We start from the raw sequence: 24,632 nt of genomic DNA, 5'->3' as shown, positions 1-24,632 counted from the left end.
TGAATTAGTATAAGTAAATAGAACATAACAAAATTACATAAAGTGCTTTGTGTAAAAGGATCTGATAAATAAATACATATAAAATGTAGTAGAATAACATAACATGAAGTTGCTTTAGGTAAATGTGTGTAGTAAAAACAAAATTGAATGCAATAGAATAATATAAAGTTAATTTGTGTATCTGCTAAATTAATAATTATAGGATATAGTGGAATAACATGAAGTTGCTTTCGAAGAATACATCTGCTTAATAAGTAAACGCAGAATAATATGGAGTTTATTAGGTGAATTTTTATAGAAATAAAATAGATTCTAACATATTTATATCTATTGTAATTATATATATACATGTAATTTGATTTAGATAGCGGAGTGGTATTACATGATGAAACTATATTGGTTTAACTGAGTTCACTACTTCCTTTACAGGGAATAATCACACGCAGCAGACGCTACTGGACATTAAACTGCTATCAAAAATCTTGTTTGCAAAGGAAGTCTGGGAAATGAATCTCTCTGTGTTTGGACAGTGAAGGGCTCAGTTGAATGTATTACAGCCGGACTGAATTACGGGACACCTTTAATATTCTCAGATATCTGCAAAAATGATAAAATTGTAACCTGCATTTCCCAGAGTTCACTTCCAGCAATATCCAATACTTTTGCGCTTTGTGTGTGTGAGCAATCATAAATCTACTGCACACTGAAGACACTTGCTCGACTTGCCTGCTTAATCAATTCTGCAGGCTGTGGGCTTGCTGTGAGTGATCTATGATTTCATTCTGGCTAGAGTGAAGAGCCTTATGGGTCTGTCAGGTTGTGTCCGTCTGTGTGTGAGTATGTGTGTGTGTGTGCGCGCGCGCGCATATATCTATTTGAGCCTTGTGCTTGTAATTGAACATGGCAAATGTTAATGGCACTTTACACGAACAGAGTACAAAATTGGGCCACTCTTAATCAAATTAAGCCACTTATACAATTATTCAGTGAAAGGAAGTTCTTAACCTTCGGGAGATGTTCATCATCAACCTCAGAATATCAAGTTGTGTAGTTTAGAAAGTTAATATATATATATATATATATATATATATATATATATATAATATATATATTAATTGCCTTTAAATTAATTAAATTAAATTAAATAAAAATAAAAACATAAAACACAGCAATATTGTGAAATATTAGTACTGTATATTAGTATATATTTATACTGAAATGACTTTGTATTTTCTGTTTTACAGAACAAATCAATTTCACCAGCCTTGAACTAGACGCACACACACATCTCAAAAGTCAAAGTCAGGTAAACCTCTGTCTGCCGTGTGTATACTCAAACGACCTACTATTTTCAAAAACAGTATTTACAGAAAGTGTAGTATGCTATGTTGTTGTCACATGACCTCTTTATGCTGCATGAATAATTCAGCAAGCATGGGATAATTCCTAGTCCCTAGCAAGCCGATTTGAACCTATACGAACAAACAAGTTCAAACAGGATGGGCATTTAAGGGATAATGTGCGATCATGCACATTTTGGCAAGACTTGTAGATCAGATATTCCATGGATCCATAAAATCCACATTCTATGCATAGTATTCAAATGCATCCTATAGTTGCATGCTACTTTTGCTCCAAAATAGTAGCGTAGATAATAGAATGAAATAGTAACATACTTGTTTTCTTAAGTAAGCTGGCTGTGACGACTCTAAAGGTCACAAGCGTCTGCTTTGCTACATACAGACAGAAGACAGGGTGAGGTTGGGTGAGATGACAGTGGTTTAGTTTGTGGTTAGAAACCCAAGGCACATAAGTGTCTCAATTGAATGTCTAAAATGCATTATGATTCTCACTGTGCAAGGGTATAAAGAGATGGATAACTGAAGATACATAGATAGATCTAGTCTTGCAGCAGTGATATTCAGCTCTGTATAATGAAGTCTTGCGGTAGTACAATGGTGCTGGTTAAAGATTTATACGGCATGCGCTTGACCCTGCGGGAACAATGTGATAGTGAAAAGAGATTAGAGAAATCACATGAGAGAGAGTCACAGGACCGCATGAGACCGCCTGAGTACAAACTGTTACAAATCCACACAAAGAGACCTGAGAAAACCTGACACCACACACACTGCTTCTGATGGTCACATTACAATTCACAGCTGATTCGAAAGCTATCGTTTGAAATTGTCCTGAATAGTCACAGACAGAAGCCTAAAATGAGAGGGATGAAATCATACTAAAGTGCAATGAAGTTCATGTCAGCATTTTTCTGCACAGTTAGGCTGAAAATACTATGTTATGCAAATCAGAACATTAAGACTATTAATATGCAGTTTTGAGAAGGACTGACCAATTCAATTTTACATTGGTGGGGTTATCGGACACAATGCAGAAACAGAAGCCAACCGATCAACAAAATGTCCAGTTGTTTGTGACCTGTCATTCGGAAGATATTTTTGTGGTACACTGTGTCCGAACCAGTTATGATGTTTACTAAAAGTAAAGTTGCTTTAACACAATGAAAGGAAAATGTTAACATAATCAAAACCAAAATGAATAAAATTTGATATTTAAAGCTGCGGTAGGGAAATTTTGACACTCTAGCGGTTAATAAACAGAACTGCTTGCGTCTTGCGGAAGAACATTGTAGCCGGAACTACTTCTCTCTGTTTATGTCTATGAAGAATCACAAAGGTACTGGGTTACTCTGCCGCGGTACCCCCGAAGCAATCTAAAATAGTCCGAATATAAACACTTATTATAGATGTACCCTAGTGATTCAGGACAAGCCATGGATTCATGGTGTACTCGCTTATTATATACATTTTTCTACATTTTGAACACAAACAAAGTTACGGACCGCAGCTCTGATTGGTTGTTTCTTACCGGGAGCGATGTATTTCTGTAAATGGCAATAGGACACTGGGAGGAGCCAGAGGAGCTTGATTTTTTCACAGATTATCCGTCTCATTGTCTACTGTCAGGACATAATGACGGGTTTAATAAATATGTAAAAAATATATATTTACAAAAGTTACCTACTGCAGCTTTAATGTACAGCTATTTATATTAAAAAGTCTCTGTTGACGGGACTACTCAGTCTTCATCTGTTACCATAAAAAGTCTGATTCACATGGGAGGTAAGATTTTAGGTTCGATCTATTAACATGTTAAAGGAATAGATATCATAAACCACCAATAAACTATTTTCTTTGTGTTGATGCTGACTGCTCAGAGGATAATATATATATATTTTATATTTTTGCAAGTCTGGATTGAATTGATCAAAAGTACAGTAAAAAAGGGTAATATCGTTCAAATTTAAAACAATTGTATTCTGTTTGAAAAGATTTTACAATTAATTTATTCTCATGATGCAAAGCTACATTTCCAATTTCATCACTCCAGTCTTCAGTGTCACATGATCCTTCAGAAGTCATTCTAATATACTGATTTGCTGCTCAAGAAACATTTCTTTATTATCAATTATTCTTTATTATCAAGTGTGCTGCTAAATATATTAATATTTTTTCTGAAACTGCGATACATCCATTATATGCAGAAATGAACTTTATGAATGAATGAATTTTAACATTATTGCATTTTATTTTTTTTCTTTCTAAGGAGGCGTTCAATAAACCTCATCGAAAAATTCATAGACATTCTGTCCTCTGAGAATTCCAGAACTTTGTACAGATTTTTCTAGAATAAATACAACGCCTAAGCTTGCTGTTATTCTTTCTCCTAGCATTCCCAGAATATCGTCCTGTACGTTTTGCCTGAAGCAGTGTGGACAGGCCGGCCGATCGGAAGTCTGCTGGAAAATCTGCTGTTTTACCACATCAGTTAGAGCACGCTGGTGTCTGGGGTATTTTGTGTCCTCTGGCAAGCCCCGGCCCCATCCATTAAAGCGCTCAGGCCCTTGTGGGACTTACAAGTTTGCGTTTGAATGTCACCATTTATACGGTCCAACTGCATTATTCACAGCACTCATTAACAGTCTCGATTATTCCAGATTTTACATCACCTGCAAATGTCAGTCTGAGTCAAATGCCATGAGCTGAATTTCGAAGTCTCCTCTACACAAGACGAGTCATTTTGAAAAATAGATCCGCAGTCCTGCTCGTCAAGACTGTCAATGTCAGATTTATTGACCTTCCAATACAAGCCAGATATGCATTTAGATGAGTTTAGATCTATTTATCTTGTGAAATGATTCCATTCAAGGTGAACATCTGGATTTCCCTAATGCAGAGTAACTCCAGTGGTTTTAGTTAGCTCCTGTATGATGGAGTTTCTTGAGTCTTCAGCTGGCTGTTTTTGTCAGTTCAGCCCTGCTAGAAACACCTCAGTACTTGAAACCTCTCTGAGCGGAAGAAGCGATGTTTACACTCAGTTTTTGACCAAATACATGAAGGAAAACCCAAAAGCCTAGATGTTTTTCCCTCACTGTTACTTGAAAATGCGTCATGCAAATCCTTGTCATGACTCATATGTCTTAACGGTTCCTTCAGGTTTTAAATGAACTCTTTCTGACCCATCAAATGACATATTAGCCTTCTAGCAGAACAGAAAGCAATGCACCCTTAATCGAATCATTCCCAGTTGTGGTGTCCGGCACATGACGTACTACTCAAGTCAACATCAGTGTCACACGCTTCAAATGTGCTGTGTGTTTCTGCTGGAGCCAGATGGCTGGTGCGTTGCATTGGCAGAATATGCATCCAATATGTTCCTAACAGGGATTTATGCCGGATGACGGAATATTTCCCTGCTGGTCCACCTAAGAGCGGCTTAAAGACCAGACCAGGCCAGACTAGTCAGTCATTAGGAAACGGCAGTCAAAAGCAAGTCCGCGGTCGACGTGAGCCCAACACAGATGAACAATACCAGAGAAAGAGCGTAAACGGCCGTCAGCTTACCTGCTTGTGCGACGATGCTGCTGCGCGACCTGGAGGCGTGATCCGCGCACCCGCTTTGATCCTATGTCATTAAGTTGAGAGGGAGGGAATGTGCGTTGAGAGCAGGAGCAGGTCTCAGTGTTGACACAGGCATGAGCGGTTCACGGCTGATGCTGCTGCTGGTACTGATGCTGTTGTTGCCATGGTGATCATTCAGCTCCTGCGTGCTGCGGTAGTGCGCTTGCGTTCTCCCACCTCCAGAGATGATGTCCAATCTGCCTAAGTGCTGCTGCACCACTTGCATGCCCCCTCCCTCTCTCTCTCTCTCTCTCTCTCTCTCTCTCTCTCTCTCTCCTCTCTGTCTGAGGCTGGATGCATGATAATAACGGATGATGTGTGCTGTGTTGTCAGACGCACTACGCATGCAGGCTTATGTCAGTGTCAATAGATGTGAGATAATTTAGCTTTACTCACGATTAACACCCTGAGTGTGTCTCTGCACTTACAGTTTAAGTTTAGGATTAATATTTTGGCGAACAATAAACATAGCCATTCACTTAAACAATATATTTCAGTTAATCTACCAGCAATACATACATATATGTAAAAAATAGCCAATATAATCTATTTATTTAATATATATATTTTTTTCCTTTTGTGTTCACCTCTACCTATTATATTAGCATTGGTTGGTATATTTTAAAAGCCATTTTATGAACGACTTTTTGCTAAAATGGCAAAATAATATTTCTACCCAGACTAATTTTAGAATGTTTCACAAATTACAGTGCTAGTAATTGTCAGATGATGATTATTAGTAGCAGCAGTAGTTATAGTAGTAGTAACATTGTTACTACTAATATACTACTACTAATATGTTTAGAATTTTGAACTAATTAATTTTGTATTTTTTTATGTGTTTATTTAGGATGAATATAGTTTTAGCGTAGTAATTAATGTGTATGTTGAAATATAGTCTGATGTAAACTAATATTTAATTTAAACATCCGCCTATAATGGTTAGGAATTAAGCCACTATTATTCATATTCAGATTACATATTTAAGTTACCCAGCATTTATTGCATTCACACTGCCGGTTGTTTAAACACAGTGTGTGCTACTGTAGTGTATGCACTAAAAGCATGTGGGTCTGTGTTGTCCATTAAACACAGCGGTCACCTTGCCCTCTCTGTGTACTCTGAGTCATGGGGTTGACACTTTTGAAGGAAATCAACCTTCAAATAAGTCCACTTCCAGTATTAGGATAGGAAGAACTATTTTAATAATAATAATAATTTTTTATAAATTTTTATAAAAGAATATACTTTTTTTTTTAAACATCACATGATGTAGGTCATGTGGCAGCAATGTCAGTTTGGGAATGCAACAATTAATATGATTTTAAGACTTGTTTGAGTTTTTCAGATAAAAAGTTTGCATTTATCTGATCAGAAATACAGTAAAAACGGTTATGTTGTGAAATAATATAGCAATTAAAATTACCGCATTCATTGTCACATGATCCTTCAAAAATCATTTTTAATATGCTGATTTGATGCTCAAGAAACATTTGTATTATTATTATTACCAATTCTGAAAACAGTTGTGCTGCTTCATATTTTTTTTGTGGAAATCATGATACACTTAATTTATTTTCAGGAATCTTTGGTGAATAGAAAGTTAGAAATAACAGCATTTATTTGAAATTAAAACTATTTTGAACCATTATACTTTTCTTGACATAACTTTTTTTTTTTTATCAATTTAATGTATGTTTGCTGATTGAAAGTGTTTGTTTCTTTCTTTCTTTCTTTCTTTTTTTATTTAACCCCACACTGAACAGTAGTTTAAATACATAATCACTGCATAATGCATACCTTTTACATATTAATATACATATTCAGTATACATTAAGCAGCATGTCAGTGTTCTATTTCAATCGCTTCCTCAGCGCTTTCACTCTGACCACATATGCTCTCGGTCTCCACACGTATATTAGCAGCACTGCTTCTTCTATGGCTTACTATCAGCACACAAGAAGCCAGAGAAAGTCTGACATTATAAATTTGCAGTGCTCACACATATTTCAAGTTTTTTTTGCCTGGTGTCTAAAATCTTTAATCAACAACCAGCTATCCAGATGTTCCATGACAGCCTGAACATGTGTTTTATGAGGACATGATGCATGCTTCAGCGTTTCTTTCCTTTAAGCTTTTTGCTTTTTCACATGTTTCTCGCGTTCTTGTATGCCTTTATAACAGATAAGGTGTGAATGAAGGTGGTGTTGAATTATATATCCTGTAAGATGAAATGCAGATTCTGTCTGGGCCCTGCGGCGAAAGCCTTAATGCTCTCATAAGGTATAAATTACATCACATTTGATGTAACAGAAGTCATTGTGGCTGACATGCCTGCGAGCAAGTCACTTTCATAGACCCGTTTTTATGTCATTAGTATATTTCCTTTCCCAGAATCCTCCTCTGATGAGGGCAAAGCTACAAGGAAAGACCTTAATAGTGAGGGAGCTCATGCAAGCCGACACAGATCGACTTCACAGTCATTTTACAGACGCTTTACAATCTCCTTTTCTTTTGAGAGCATTCCTAAAGTCTCTGCTGTGTCTTCCCTTTCATCAAAAAGTTGTTTTCTTTATAATCCAATAAGGATACTAAAGCACAAACAAGTCTGAGTAATCTAATATAAACATACAAATGCTGTATTGGTTTTATTATGCAGAATGTCCCATCTGTTAGATGTACTTCAACATCCCTCACAAGACTGGCACTGCTGATGCTTTTCTAATCCCTTGCCTTTTTGAGTCCTATTTTTTTTTTTTTTTTGCTGCTTTTATTATTTAAACACACATATTTTGGATGTAAATTGAGGTTTGTTATGCAATATGTCCCATTTGACAGATTTATCTCAACATCCTTCAGCATTAGTCATCAGTGGCTCTGACCAGAAACCTGCGCCCACTGAATTCTGCAGAAAACGCCACGGAATTTCAACAGCAAGTTCTGCTTGTATTCTTTAATTAGGTATTTAGGTTAATTAATGGTGGCGGCCAAGTTAAGTTTATGTATTATACATCATATTCTGCAATTAGACTTGCAATTGGATTTAAAAAGTTGTAATAAAAAGGATTGAGAACCCAAAGACTTGGATCTAAATCCTAGAATATCAGGTCTTAGAAGGTTTGCAAAGAGGTGGAAAAATTCCAGGAAAAATGTTTCTTGAAGTTTAAGTATACTTTCCACTCTTTTGCTTCCCTAGACTGTAAAAATGGCTGTGAAATTAACTTTAAATGACTGCAAAAATGCCTATGTTAAAACTTGTTAAATGGTTATTGGTAAATTCACCTACTATATTCAGTGAAAAACTGTATTGAATATTACTTGTCATTTTACGGTAGTATAGTTTACAGTGAATAATAATAGTAAATGGACATTCCCAGAATTCCCTGCGTTACATTTATAATTTTTGTTATTTTTATTTTTTTGTTAAAATAACTATGTTTCTTCTTATTTTTTTTTTCTTAGCAGTTTTATACATTAGGGTTGCATGTTACACCTAATGTTGTTAAATGGATGTTTACACCTGCTTTTGGTGGTTATCAGTTTATTACAAATGTACAAAACAGATTTCAGTAGGTTGGTATATTAACATTATATCAGTTAATGAAATTACGGTATTTAACTATAAAACCCGAGAAGTTGCTACCATTTTTTTTACTGTAAAATTCCGGCAACCACAGCTGCTGTAAATTTTACCTAAGTTTTTTTTACAGTGTACCTAGTACCTAGGCAAAAAAAATTTTCATGAACAAACAATGCTCAAATTTACTTAATTGAATGTAAAAATCTAAATATTTGCAGTTCTATGTGCTTTTAGCTACATTTAAGCTACTATTTTTTTTTTTTTTTTTACTATTTCTTTACTGTTACTTCTCTCTTTATGTTATTTTATTTATTTATTTACAATTTTACAAATTCTATCTTCAGATTTCTCCCTATAATCAAAGAAAAAATGGGACAAAATGAAGGAACACTACAGTAGGAATCACAGTGCCATTTTACCTGAAGAAAACTTGGCTTTTGTAGCGTTGTTGAAGTGTGCTACCTTTCCAGATTTTGCAGCGACTTTTCTACCTTCATATGCAACCTTTGTGCAATTACCCCAGATTTATTCATACAGTTGGATGAATGATTCGTGATTCGTGAATAATGGTTGTCAGGTTGGGATGCTGAACGTATATTTTTAACCAGTGTTAGATGCACACAATCTAACTGTGTTTATGACAGGCTCTCCCTGCAGTAGGGCTTCCCATTAGCAGAACTGCTACCGCTCAACATGTGTTATTAGCTCCTGTGCAGAAATATAAAAAAGGTGCTTGTTATGCCCGAGGCTCAATATCTCCTTTAAACATCGGTCGTAAAATAAGCCTTGGCACCACCCCTTGAATCTATCCCAGCCAATCGGATGCCAGGAACCAAGCCAGGTCACCCTTGCAAAAAAAAAACTTAATGTGTCCCAAAGGTTTGCCATCTCCTGCACAGGTCGTGTTCAGTCAGAGAGGCCCGTGGGCACCGCTGAAGACAGACTGGAGGGGGACGACACATCTCTGGGCCAAAGGACAAAACCTCTACATCCATTCAGATTCCCACATCTCCGTTGAGGGACAGAAACATGGCTCCTCACCTCAGCATGAGCAGGTAAGATCTCAAACACTGGTGACCCTCGTGAAAGACATGGGAAAAGTCTTAAAACACTTTCTTCTGGCTTTTTGGGGGGGGGGGGGTATTTCCCTCTGATGAGTTGCTTTGAGTTTTTGGAGTTCTAAAACGCTCAGGCAGTGAGGAACATCCGTAATTTGGCATTGAATTTCAAACAACTTCACCCTTTTTAGTGATTATTATTTAGAGCCTTAACTGCATTTTGTTGAGTTCAAGACAGGTTCTTCTCTGCCACCAAAGCCCTTTTATTTAAGATGTTCCTTTCTTCTTAGCGCCTTTGTAATTATAGATTAGAAGAAAGTTGAGGAGGGACTTCCCTCAACATCTGGATGGAAAACAGGAAAACAGCAGTTGCCTGGCAGGGAAACCACACATCTGATGATATTCCCCATGTTTCAGTGTGTTTGTTTGCTAGATGAATATGTCAGACACATGATAGCTGCTCAATTAGAATTATCATGGTCCCATTATCATGGGGGGAAATGTAAACTGAAAAGAAAATGCCTTGAAAAGGTCCGAGATCCCCCTCAGTTGTGATATTTTTACTCTGTTGCTGGTCACAAATCTCTTTACTATGATTAATCAGCAGCTTGTGATTTCCGGAGCCTTCCCTCATACGTTTGTCCTGATGACGGCTGTGAGTGGGAGGAGATATTCCTCCACGCATGGATTACGAGTGTGTCAGCAGAACCAAATCCAAGATTTAGATAACGCTGCCTCCTAATCTCAGCTTCACCCGCTACTGTATTAGACACAGAGAGAATCAGACAAAACCTGAACCATCAGAAGCTCTCAGATCACAACACCACACTGCATTCATAGATGCTATATGACTCAATAATAAATGATTACCAGATTATCTAGTTAAACGAGACTATAGTGCTCCCAAGGTTAATGTCAACACTATTTATTCACTTAGTTATGTTATGATATGCATCTTTAGAATATTTGAGACGTTAGGAGAACTGGGATCAATAACTAACATTTTGTTTATTTCATTTCTCATAAAGATGATCTTGGTCACATTTTCCCCATTGCATAACAAACCATTGCATGACACCACTGTATATACTTATTATTTATTGTTAAATATGTTATATCTTTGAATTTTAATTTAGCTAAAAGTCCAATTTGAGAGTCGTAACTGTCATATAAAGGAGGGAAGGTTGGGAATACTTTAATTAAGACACTGGGAGTGTTCAGGAAAGCTGCCAGGGAATCTGGCTCACACACCAAAGCCACCACAGCTTGGGGGCTAATGCCATATGTGTGACACACACACACACGCACCTCTTTATTTTTTACACTGTAGTGGATTATTTCCCTTTATATAGACATTCTCTGTTTTATTTATCGTGAAAATCAGTGATCTGAAGTTGTATAATTATCTGTATTGTGCTCTCATCCTTCTGTTTGATTATTCTGTCATCTCCACACGCACTTCTGCCTCAACAGCTGCAAATGAAAAATACAAGCTGTTATTTTCGTATAATAGAACAATTGCTTGCAAAGCAAAACCATTTGTCAAGGGAGTGAGCTTAAACTGAGAGGGAGAGAGGATCATTTTGACAGTCCTGACAGGGTGTCTGTGAGTTGCATTGTATACGTATATAAACTGTTTTATGCCATTCAAAAGTTTAGGGTGAGGAGGGTTTTATATTCATTGATTAAAGAAATGAATGCCTTTATTCAGCAAGGATGCAACACGTTGATCAGAAGTGACAGCAAAGGCTTTTATAGTGTTACAAAATATTTCTGTCACAAATGCTGTTCTTTTGACATTTATATTCATTAAAAAATCCTGAAAAAAAAAAAAATGTTTCCACAAAAATACAGAGCAGCACATCACAGGAATTTTTTTTTTTTTTTTATTTATATTCAAATAGAAAACAGTCATTTTAAATTGTAATATTTACTACCCTTACTACCCTAAATGTTTGAGCAGTATCTCATGTTGTTCCAAACCTGTAAGATGTAGAGTTAATACAATAAGGCATACAGTAGCTTTGTGTGACAAGCAGTCTGAAACTTAAGTTATTATTGATTCAAAGTTTTTCAGATCCTGACATAGTCCTAATCACAGTCATGAGATTTCGTCAGACAAGTTCTGGTGTCTCAATCATTCTTCTGAGGCAGATATTTTTAATGAATCACTGTCAGCAAACTGGAACACGTAATGACTGACAGGCAGAGAGCTTGCCAAGTTTTGGATCCACCAACACATGCGTAGGCCGATTCGTTTGTGCTGCACAGAGAATCTAGTGCTGTCAAAGAGACTGCTGTGAATTCTCAGAGCATCTATTTCAGATATCTGTCAGGTAGCTGGAAATTTGATGCATACTATTTGCATAAAGTCACCTACAGTGACTTTAACATGCTCACCATTAGTCTGATCAGTGGAATGACTGTGCATGCGTCCTTTAGATATATAGGTGGATGGATGGGTGCCAGGGTTACGTGTGTGTGTGTGTGTGTGTGTATTCTGTGGATAGATGCATAGTGTATATTGTGTGTCAGTACCTTTGACCCAAGAGTATGACTCATTCGTCATTGCTGTTGCAGAATATCTTCCTGTCACTTTTCCCCGCTTCTCTAGCCAATTTTAAACAACACACACACACATGCACACACACACACATGGATGCTGGAGTGGACAGGTGGCTCAGGGCCTGATCAAAAGCTCAGTGTCTCTGTCTCTCTTAGCATGACTCTCTTCCAGTGAGGAGCTTCAGGGTCTGTGTCTGACTGACTTTAATAATGTGCTTTTCAGTGCTGTTAAATGATACCATTCAAAGGTTTGAGGTTGATACGATGTGTCTCTCTGTGTGTGTGTGTGTGTGTGTGTGTGTAGTAGTAGTAGTAGTAGTAGTAGTGGTATATATGGTTTATGAGGACACAAATGTGTATAATGACATGGGTATAAATAAACATAAAAATAAATAAACATAAAGTATATATATATATATATATATATATATATATATATATATATATATATATATATATATATATATATATTTTTTTTTTTTTTTTTATGAAATTAAAAAATTGCCAGTAGTTTTCTGTAAGGGGGAGGTTAAGGTGCAGGCCAGGGTGATAGAAAATGCAGTTTGTACAGTACAGTATAAAAACTTTGATGTAAACGTGTTTTCAGTGTCACATGATCCTTCAGAAATCATTCTAATATGCGGACACATTTATTTATCATTGTTATCAATGTTGAAAACAATGTTGTTCTGCTTTTTATTTTATTTATTTATTTATTTTATTGTTTATTTTTTTTATTTTTTGTGGAATCCATGATATTTTTTTTTTTCAGGATACTTAGATTTTTCAGTTCAAAGAAACAAAATGTAATTGCATTGCTTCTTCCTCAGTGAAGAATATTTGTTTGCATGCTGTATATTGTGTGTCTGAATAGTGCACATCTCTGTCTCTAGCAGGACTTGGTTCTGGCGACGGATGTTGGCTGGATGTTTAACACGCTTGATTGTCTTCACGTTGCTCTGTGCACCAGCTTTCGCTCGTGAGTATCTTTTCAAAACACTGTTTGATGTTTCATGTGTCCCATAGATTTAAGCTAGTAATAAAATGCTAATCATCCCATAATGCCTTTGTCTTTCTTATTATTTTATTTTATTTTATTATTTTTATTATTCTTATTATTTGTATAAATATTATTGTATCCTAATAATAGGAATATGAATCAATAAATCTGTTATTTTCAAAGACTGATGATTATTTAATATTCTAACTAATCATTTAGCAGGCTTTTTATTTAAAGCCGTTTTGTCTGCCAAAAATGATAGTTTACCAAAAATGACAAATTGCTGGAAATCTACCCACCCTCAAGCTAAGATGTAGATGAGGTAGTTTCTTCATTTGAACTGATTGGGAGAACTTTAGCATTACATCTCTTGCTCACTAATGGATCCTTTGCAGTGAATGGGTGCCGTCAGAATGTGAGTCCAAACAGCTGATAAAAACATCACAAAAATTCACACAACCCATAATCCATAATAACACTTCTTCTAGTAAAAGGAAAAAAAAAACATTGCTTGTTTTCCTCTCTTTTTGCTGCTTGATCTGTGCATATTTCACTCCTGATTGGGTTTTTTTGTTGTTATTTTTTTCACTGGAGAAAGCAATATTATGGACTTATATTTTAGCCAGAATCAATGGACTAAAGTCTTGATGGATTTGCTTCTTACAAACATGCAGCTTTCCGCTTCACAAGATGTTACCTGATGGACTGGAGTCATGTAGATTACTTGCAGATTATTGTGATGTTTTTATCAACTTGCTTTTATCAGCGAGCGATGTAATGCTACATTTTCCCAAATTTCTCTATGTTAGCATTTTACTGAATGCTAATCAAGCACAAAAAAAGTTTTTACAAATATTCAAACTTAGCTATGATGTGTACTTAAATTTTACTTAAAAAAATATACTTAAAAAAAATTTATTTGGATAAATCAGTGGAATATAATGACTAGTGATGACAATACAGCACCCCACCAACCTAGTGATTTAAATCCTGTCATGTAATAACATCAGTGTGTGGTCTTCATCGAATCACTCTTCATGTCTACAACCATGTATAATGTGTGTGTGCAGTTGCATCAGCGCTCTGGCTTCAGTCTCAGTTTAGTCCCTCATTTGCGCTAATGGGTGGTTTAAAAATGACACAAGAGGATATGAGGGTTTAAAGCGTCTGGACAAACAGCACCGTAAAAACACAGGAGAATGCCCTTTTTACCCTGGTACCTCTCGCCAGTGCCTGTTTATTTCAGGCTTTCAAGAAGTCCCAGATGTCAGTGTGTCTGTTTGTGCTGTACCTTTGTAAAGCGCTGCATCAGCGGATCAAGCCCCCCCACCTTCCCCACAGTGGTTATTTCATGTTTTCCAGCGCTGCACTTTTGGTCTCTTCTGACTCACAGAGCCAAACTCCTAAAAACTCACACAAAAACCGCTGTGCAGGAACCAGATGGAAATACAATGGTACCATTGAAAAATACTGTTGCGCTGTACACTATTAGTTAGGTGCATAAAGGAATACCATAGTATTATCATCACGGTACTGTTCAAAAACCATGGAAATACCATGATGCCTGCCCAAAAACATGGTGATGTCACAGTATATTTGTGACAGACGGCTTTACGGCTTTAGGGAATTGTCCTTGTGGTGGATGGAGTGTCACATTTGTTATCTTGCACTTACATTAGATTAATACAAATGGGCACAGATGACAATATTTGTCCTTCTGACCTTCTGAAAGCTGTCCTGCAGGTCCACACATTTACACTTACAGCCATAATTCCATAAAATACTTCCTCACTGTAATTATGACACATTTATCACATCTTATGCTTAACTGTGTACATATGGCCTTAAAATGATGTGGTTGTTGATTATGATTCCCTTAGATTCTGTTTGCATTAAAAAAAAGTAAATACATTTGAAAAGTGATGTATTTTCTGTTGATATGCCGCTGCAGACAAGCCTGAAATGAGACTCATGATGCTTATGAATTTTACAGAGCTGGATTTGAACAGATTAGATGGCGAGACAGTGTGCCCAACCATGAAGAATGGACAAGATGACCTACCAGGTAAAATCACAGTCACTGTGTCACTGTGAGAAAAACATGCTGTGAACTGTGTTTATTAACTGTGTATAGTCTTTTGGGAATTGCATGTGTTATACAAATTGCATGATATATACATTATACTGTATATAATTGCATCTATTTTATAAAAAAAAAAAACAGAATAATAATAATAAATCTGCACACTCGAGCTCTTCTCATGACTGTTAGTATGAATATATAAAACCATGCTTTATGCATTATCATTAAAGCACTCTTCATTCAGGTGTTTGTTACCTATAAATAGTCTCAAGTAGTTTTCTGTATAAAGAACATGCAGCGGCACGAAGCTGTTTGTTTTATTTGGTAAAGATCCTAAACCTGATAGTCGCCCTTTTTTAAGACATCTTTAGATCTCAAACAAGTCAAAATAAAACCTTGGTCTCTGGCCTGCCAATTTCTGCAGTGGAAACACTTCTAGCTCAGCAAGATTTTAATTGGTTACGACCTCTTTCCTTTTAACAAATAATGTGGAGGGTGCAACCTCAAATCACAAACATGTGCTGCTCTGTGCGGGGAGTAAGCAAGTTTAAATGTCATTTCTGAAGTAAACAGATGTAAAGAAACCTACTGGATGTTTTTGGGCTGGATAAGTGCATGAATGCATATTGAGGTTGCTATAAATGTTGTATTGCATGAATTTCTCACAAAGGCAAATGGAATTTCTATAATTATTTGGTTATAGAGAGAATCAAATTATATTTATTGTAAAATGTATTGTACTGGGTAGACAATTTACATTTTTTATTTGTTTTATTATTATTATTATTATTATTATTATTATTATTATTATTATTATTATTATTATTATAATTATTATTATTATTATTATTTTTTTTTTTTTTTATTCTATTTTTTCAATTGTAGTCTCCTTTTTATTTTATTTTTTTACTTATTGTTTATTTTTGAGACTATTGGATTGTAGGCTTCAATACTTTAAGGTTTTATTTTATTTGTTTGACATTTTTTATTCCAGAAATTGATATTTTGATGTTTTGACACTGGTTCTAGTTTAGTTTTGTTTAGTTTAGTTTTGAAATCTGTTCTATTTTTCATTCTCTTTTTTTGTTTTATTTTATTCAATTTTATTTTATTAGGGTTATAGACTATATTTTTAATTATTTTTATTATGTCAGATATTTATTTTTAAATAATTTTGAAATAAAGTTTTTTCCTCCTTATGTAAACAGAAGTTTTGTTGATATTTGGACATTCATGTTTGATCTGAATTGATTCTACAGTATATTGTAATTGAATTTCCATTATTATCACTTTAAACTATTTGAGTTTTTGAAGTATGTATTTGTGTGTGGCAGGGTTTGATCTGATCACACAGTTTCAGTTGGATGTTATTCCCATGAGGGGCGTCAGAAAGGTAGAAGGATCCACACCCCTCCAGGTGGCATACAGACTCGACCGAGAGGCCAACTTCCAGATCCCAACCAGGTACCAATATATGGTTTAATGAGTGGTTTATTTTAGTTACGTTTACATGGTACGTAACGCATACAACAACACTTCATTTACATTTCATATGCATTAGTGCAGTACATGAACTAAAGCTAGAAATGTCATATAAGCACACACACGCATAACCTTGTTGACATACATGATCTTTTTTCAGGTGTTACATTATTACAGGTCAGAGACAGGTGTTATCTGGCTCTGAACAGTTTCTAATAATGCAAAAACGGACTTGTCTGAACTCATGCAGATCCGCTCGAGCAGAACACTGCATTCCCAGACAACCAGACTTACTAAAACACAAATAGTCACGTTTTTCTTTTTTTCTTTTTTTCAGCTTGGTTAAGTCTTTTGGTCTATTTATTTGACCTAGTAAAATGTTTGGCTCTCTAATAGACTCTCTAATAGTCTCCACAGGTAACTAAAAATACTATTTTTGTTCTTTAAAAAGTATATGTTTTATAGTATAGTGTATAGTGTTTATTACAAATACAATATACTTTTAAAGGAATATTTCACCCCAAAACGACAATTTGCTGAAAATGTATTCAGATGTAGATGAGTTTGTTTCTTCATCAGAACAGATTTGGAGAAATGTAGCTTTGCATCACTTGCTCACCAGTGGATCCTCTGCAGTGAATGGGTGCCGTCAGAATGAGAGTCCAAACAGCTGATAAAAAACTCCACAAGTAATCCACACCATTCCAGTCCATCAATTAAACCATTGCTTCCAACTAACGTACAAGTCTTGTATCCATAATATCGTTTCCCCCAGTGATAAAGTTGTTTAATCTGAATTAGGAGAGAAATCTACACAGATCAGTCACTTTTTACAAGCCCAAACTACAAAACTAATTCAAGTTCTTAACTATTTCATTGATGAATTTTGATGTGAGAGGTCAATCAGTGATGTACTATCATATTATATTGAATTATAGTGAATATGAATATTATGATCACAGATGGAAACAAAGTCACTGGTTCAATATAATGAATTCAGTTCAAGTTGCAAATGTTAAAAAAAAGGAAAATATATAAATGTAAATGATGTTGCAGAGATGAAATCTGACAGTGTTTTGATGTGGCATAATGTGACATAAAGGACAAGGCCTGTTTATTTGGATAATGCTTATCTCCATTAATACAGTCTAAAAACTCTGCTGTAACAAAAGGAAACTTTAACCTAACTGACACTAGCCAGAAAATTATGAGATGGACTCTCATACCGAGTCTTTGAAGTGCTAATATCTATTTGGGAAAGCGTGACTTGGAAATGGAAAGGGAGAGAGTGATTTCTTGAGATTAGAGATCATTCCAAACTGTGGCCCTCATTTATTTTACTAGCCAACAGGAAGCTCCATATTTATGGCCTTGCCTTGATCCATTTACAAGTTGGTTAAAGGCCGCTGTAGCTTCATTTGTAAGAGCATGTCCCGCAGAGCGCCTCTGCCTGTTAAAACCGCACACGGGTCAAGCCCAAGGAGGATGTGTGTAAAACCGGACAAGGTAATTGATTCTCAGATGCTGTGGTGTTTCGTCTCTGCCTGCGGCCAGGCCTCTGATTCTTTAACACAGTGCAATGAAAGCCAGCACCGTCCTTTGAAATAACTCACATACAACACACAGGCTTTGAAGATGAAAGTGCACTTGGCTCTGATCTGTTTGGCATTCATAATTTTATCTCAGAGCAACTTGAAGCCAAGCTGTCCTGTGTGTATAATGCAGGGCTATTCCCTTGATGATCAGACAATAATGGAGAAGAACTACTATTCTTAGAGGTAATAGATCTCTTGAATAAATAGATGTGCTTTTGTGACAAGGATGTAACTTCAGTACAAATTTACAGAAGCACCAAGTTATGGTGTAAGCTTTTGCGTCATATTTTTGAGAAATTCTTGCAATTCTTGAGAAATGCTCCACAAGTTTGTAAACTGGGCAGCTTTTTTCACTACAGTGTTTGTAACACAAATGTTCCATTTCATCTAATTTTCGATTTATTTTACCTTTACACTTAATTTTATTTTGTATAATGTTTTTCTTTATTTTGCTAAAACCACCCAGAGACAGACCACAAGTCTATATTTATTTAAATTAAAACATATATTTAAAAAGTTAAAGTTTCATTTATGTTTCCCTTTATTGTATCTTTTATTTATTTCACTCTCTAATATTTTATTTCATTTCACTAAAACCACCTGGCCACGGACCAAAACTCTGTATCCACTTAGAATGTATACGTATGTACATGTTTACAGAAATATTGTGTAACGTTAAACTAAATGTAATGTAAACTATATATGTATATATATTTAATCACTAGAAATTACACAGATGTACCATTCCATTAAATTTTCTCTTTATTTAATCTTTTTCATTTATTTCACAGTTTATTTTGCTTTTTTATTTTATTATTCTATTTTATTTATTCTAACTCACACTAAAAACCCCTTGCACATTTGAACTCATTCATATAAATTAAAATATATATTTAAAACTTTAAAATCACTAGCAAGTTTTTAACACAAATGCACCAATTATTTAAATTAGTTTTATTTCACTCTTTCATTTTATATTATTATATATTTTATTTAGTGCTGGGCAACGAACGATTCCGTTTTTTAATTGCGATTAATCGCATGATTGTTTGCAATTAATCGCATTATTACGCACATAACTAATAATGCATGTAAAAGTAGTGTATTGTGCACTTTTTTTCATTTAAAAGTACTGCTATAATATGAACAAAAGTGCGATAACATTTGGTTTGTAAACACTTTAATCAAATAAAGTGCTTTTTAACACCACTATTCCTTTTACATAGTAGCAGATAAAATATTTATTTAAATCTTAACTTATAACATTAATTAAATTAAATTAAATTAAATTAAATTAAATTAAATTAAATTAAATTAAATTAAATTAAATTAAATTAAATTAAATATAAAACAAGCTATTTGTAACTGCCATGACATTAATGTTTTTATAGAAAATATTTTATAGCTTGTTATAGAAAAACAAGTTACGCTCAGAGTCCAGAACCTCGATCATAACATTATAACAGGCACCTTCCTATTAGATACCTTCACCATCGCGGGACTCATCGCAGTAGAGTGTGGCGCGGGACAACACTTGATGGGCAGGTAGAGAATGGTGTGTGCGGGATACAGGAGTATAATTAGGGTGTGCTCACACTAGGCAAACTTAGCTCAGTTTAGCAGTCCCTGGCTTGGTTGGAAGAGGTGGGCCAGATCAGTGTGAGCGCTAACCGTGTTAGAGTGCAGATCTGATACGTGCTGTATGATTGCATGAATTTTTCTGAACGGCAAAAGATATAGATGTGTAAAGCAATACATTGTGAGAGGTGTGTGTGTTACGCGTCTCCCATATGACTTAAAATAATGAACCACAAAGTTAACAAAACGATTCTCTCCACTGTGCTGAGCAAGCGTTCTTTGTTGTCTTCACATGCTATCGGAAAATTCCAATTTCCCATTTATGAAGTCGTGATTATGAGCTCGTTGCATTCTTTTCTGCTAAAAATAACAGTGGACAGTGGTTTGTGAATGCTGATGCTAAGCCTAAATAATTTGATCGGGACAACCCCTCCTGAGACCCATGATTTGTCTGTATGTGTATTCAAAACCAGTGAGCAACAGACTTTCATAATAATAATACATAAAGAAAATTGTTAACTTGCCTAGCTCTAATTTTATTATATTTTTCTCTTTTATTATTCATTTTAGTTAAGTTTACATTACATTTAGTTTAACAAAACACATTATTTTTGTATTTAACCGTAGACAACAGATAGATAACTAACAGTATCTTGATTGCTGCTTGCAATTAATTTGTGAAATAAGATATAGACACATATTCAACATATATCAATATCTGTTGCCCACCAGGCTGAACTTTCCAAGAGGCTTCCCAGATGAGTACTCCTTCATGACCACCTTCCGCATGATCAAGAACACGGTCAACAAGGTGTGGAACATCTGGCAGGTGGTGGATGAAGACGGTTTGAAGCAGGCAGGTATGCGTCTGAATGGAGACCAGCAGGCCCTGGAGTTCTTCCTCACCACTATGGAGGGAGATGTGCAGACTGTCACCTTCCCAGGCCTTTCCGTCCTCTTCAACACTAAATGGCACAAAGTGATGGTTGGTGTGGAGAAAGAGCTGGTGACGCTGTACGTGGACTGTCACCCTGTGGACCAGAAACCCATCAAGAGGAAGGGCTACGTCAATACAGAAGGAGACACCCTGATCGGAAGACTGGATTCTGATCCCAACACATCTGTAGTGGTGAGAGCTACCAGTCCAGTATTGAATATTTACTAAGACAGTGTGTATATATATTTAAAGGAAAACCAAAAAGTTTTACATTTCAAAGTAAGGAATATGAATAAAAACAATTAGGAAAACAAATTATTGCATTATTTATTTATTGCCATATTTGCCAGCAAAAATTTCAGACATAATATATACTTAGTAAGGTAATGCTTTCTAATAGTGAAGTTTCTGAAGTGTTTATTATTTCTGAGAAGGGTTAATTCTTTCTTTGGAAGTGTTAGTTGTTGTTTTTTTCCCTAAAATTGAAGTTTTGAAAAGGTTAATTCTTTGCAAGAATTCATTCTTTCTAAGATTGAAATTATGGAAGGGTTAATTCTTTCTTTGAAATGGTTCATTTTTTTTCTAAGATAGAAGTGTTAGAATGGGTTAATTCTAAGACTGTAATTTTGGAAAGGTAATTTTTTCCTTTGAAAGAGTTATTATTATTTTTTTTATATAAGTTTCGGGAGTGTTAATTCTAAGACTGAAATATTGGAATGGTTAATTCTTTCTTTAGAAAGGCTTAATTATTTCTAAGATTGACGTTTTGGAAGAGTTCATTCTTTCTAATATTAAAGTTTGGGAAAAATCAGTCTAAGATTGAAGTTTTGAAAGGGTTAATTATTAGAAAGGTTTCAAACTTTGGAAGGGTTAATTCTCAGATTGAAGTTTTGGAAGGGATATTTATTACAAAGATTCAAACTTTGGAAGGGTTAATTCTCAGATTGAAGTTTTGGAAGGGATATTTATTTCTAAGATTCAAACTTTGGAAGGGTTCATTCTCAGATTGAAGTTTTGTAAGGGATATTTATTTCTAAGATTCAAACTTTGGAAGGGTTAATTCTCAGATTGAAGTTTTGGAAGGGATATTTATTACAAAGATTCAAACTTTGGAAGGGTTAATTCTCAGATTGAAGTTTTGGAAGGGATATTTATTACTAAGATTCAAACTTTGGAAGGGTTAATTCTCAGATTGAAGTTTTGGAAGGGATATTTATTACTAAGATTCAAACTTTGGAAGGGTTAATTCTCAGATTGAAGTTTTGGAAGGGATATTTATTACAAAGATTCAAACTTTGGAAGGGTTCATTTTCGGATTGAAGTTTTGGAAGGGTTAATTCTTTTGTGTTTTTAATAGGTTTTGAAGTGGATCTCTACTGTATTTGATGAATGTTACTATCAAATCCATCACATCCCGTTACAGTCACTACCTGTGATGTGTAACTTTCTGATATGTTACCACCAGTCATTGTAACTGCCAGATTGCTGGACCTCAGCACCTTGTTACTTCCCGTCCAAAGGACAGATAAAAAAAAATTGTCTGATAGTGTTGTCAGTCAAATATACAATGATAAAAATTTAAAATCTAATTCTGATACATGTAAAACCTAAAAGCCTTATGATTCAGGATTTTTTTATAAAGTCAAATAAAGAAATGACTTAATTGTTTTGTGTCTTTCCAGTTTGAGTTGCAGTGGATGCTGATTCATTGTGACCCAAAGAGAGCTCAGAGAGAAAGCTGCAACGAACTTCCTCTGTCTGAGGTAACTGCCTCACTTCCTGTTTCATCTTTAATGAGAATCTTGACCAACCACAGCCTGATTTTATTATGTCTAACCACTCAATTATACAGAAATCAGGTCAGTTACATGCTGAGAGACTAAAAAGTGATTTGTTTGTCTGCTATCCACATCAGCAAGAACCCGAATCTCCACTAAAACTATAAAAAATTGTCAGTTAAGATCATTAAACCACGTTAGGTTGGTTTTAAAAGGATAGTTCACCCAGTTTCTTTCTTCAGGTGAACACAAAAGATTATATTTTCAAGAACATTGGTAACCAAAAAGTTGACGATAGCCTCCATTGATTTCAATGTTATATTTTTTACAGTCAACTATTTGGCTTAAAAAAACAAAAAAGAGAGATTTTGAAGTATGTTGATAACCAAACAGCTGATGGTAGTGCTATGTCCTACGAGGGTCTGGGGTTGTTTTACCAGAACCAAAAATGAAGCCTGCGACAACACCACAACAACAAGATCTCTTTTAAAAGTCTAACAATTGAAGACTTTATTCACAGCTCTGTATAAATGATCAACAGTATTACTCTCATTCTAATACATGTACTGCATAACTGATGTATGGCCTAAAAATATTGATATAAAAGGTAGTTGCCTCAAAAGACTTCGTAACATCTCACTTTGCCACTGAACAGTTGGTATTAATGTCAAAAGTCATGCATTTGTTTTGTTTTTTGATGAGTTGGCCTTCGGGGAGAGCTTTTGTAGGTCGCATGTTGTAGCGCCATCTACAGGTGTGCTTCCACTTTTTGGTGAAGGGTTTCATTTTCACTAACTGCAATAATCTTAATTCTCTCTCTCTCTCTCTCTCTCTCTCTATCTCTCTCTCTCTCTCTCTTGCTTCTTCAGATGTATGCCAATGCTGAGGTATTTGATTTTTTTGCTTTGTTTTTCTTTTCTTTTTTTTAATCTATTAATAAATAGTTTTTAGCAAGTAATCTACTACATTGCTTTGTCGCTGAATTGACTCATTTGCTACCTGCTACACTTACTTCAATCAACAAAACATGACCCAGAACAGCTTTAATCTATTTATATGCTAGAGGTTTTTAATGCCGCAGAGTAAATAATGTGACATTTTATTAAGAAATCTTCTGGGAATTTTGCTTAACAATACCAGTTATTTTCTAAATGTGTTGTTACTTGGCAAATTAAAAGCTTAAGCTAATTAATAGAAGCTGGCAGCGGAGAGCTAATGATTTTTATTTGAATTCTTATTGTGTTAAAGTAATATGTTGAGGTCCTTGGTAGAGAGAGATTATTTGCAACCCTTGCAGTTATTGATTTTGGCATTCAGTGAAAAATATTGGTTATATTTGGCTAAAGCAAATAATAAAATCAATTCGAAAACATTCATGTTTTTGTTTACTCATCGTTTTCCTTCTTTTGTTCCTTCAACCTTCTACAGCCGGATCCCAAGCCGATCCCTGGCCCCCCCGGTCCTGAGGGTCCTGAGGGGCCTAGTGGACCCCAAGGGGAACCTGGCAGAGACGGGAGAGATGCAAGTCTTTCTGATCAATACATTTATTTTATTTATTTACTTTTTCACAAGAGAAATTTTAAAAAGTAGCCTTGACATGTTCATGTTGGCTGTCTGGTGCATATATTTAAAAAAATATATGTTTATTTACTTATTTATTTAACTAAATATTAATTAATTGTTAATTTAATTTATTTTATTGGTATTTATTTTGGAAACATAGGAAATCCAGTATGGTGACACTGTATGTCATCAGTTGTAACATAATTAGGATTTCCTATTCATTCAATGTATTGATCTTCAAATCAAAAGGATTATCAGTTGGTACAGTATTTTTGGTTGCACTTTATTTTACAGTACGTGTACTAATAGTGTACTTACAGTGTCTAAGAAAGTTCTGGTAATACAGGGTAACTACAATGGGGTAGGGTAAGGTTTAGGGGTAGGTTCAGGGTTAGTACCTAGTTATTACATAGTTATTGTAATTACTATAA

General features: G+C 35.1%; 1 protein-coding gene across 7 annotated transcripts in view; it reads left to right on the top strand.

Annotated features, from left to right (window-relative positions):
* LOC127979176 (collagen alpha-1(IX) chain-like) overlaps positions 1 to 24,632 on the top strand; it is a 41,647-nt gene that overhangs the window by 4,786 nt on the left and 12,229 nt on the right. For 3 of the 7 annotated variants that reach the window (XM_052584434.1, XM_052584430.1, XM_052584428.1), the window contains exons 2-10: positions 1,245 to 1,306; positions 9,462 to 9,617; positions 13,079 to 13,164; positions 15,179 to 15,250; positions 16,603 to 16,732; positions 20,656 to 21,052; positions 22,543 to 22,623; positions 23,508 to 23,525; positions 24,067 to 24,159. In XM_052584434.1, coding sequence (XP_052440394.1) covers positions 9,592 to 9,617; positions 13,079 to 13,164; positions 15,179 to 15,250; positions 16,603 to 16,732; positions 20,656 to 21,052; positions 22,543 to 22,623; positions 23,508 to 23,525; positions 24,067 to 24,159 — 903 coding nt within the window. In that variant the 5' untranslated portion in view covers positions 1,245 to 1,306; positions 9,462 to 9,591. Of the gene's footprint in view, positions 1 to 1,244; positions 1,307 to 6,750; positions 9,618 to 13,078; positions 13,165 to 15,178; positions 15,251 to 16,602; positions 16,733 to 20,655; positions 21,053 to 22,542; positions 22,624 to 23,507; positions 23,526 to 24,066; positions 24,160 to 24,632 lie in introns of those variants that run through there. The other 4 variants (XM_052584431.1, XM_052584432.1, XM_052584429.1 and 1 more) reach the window with 4 other exon arrangements.

This window comes from Carassius gibelio, chromosome B19, assembly GCF_023724105.1.
Source record: "Carassius gibelio isolate Cgi1373 ecotype wild population from Czech Republic chromosome B19, carGib1.2-hapl.c, whole genome shotgun sequence".
Lineage (NCBI taxonomy): Eukaryota > Metazoa > Chordata > Actinopteri > Cypriniformes > Cyprinidae > Carassius > Carassius gibelio.
Note: the sequence above shows the minus strand (reverse complement) of the source record. Positions and strands in the feature narration are given on the sequence as shown.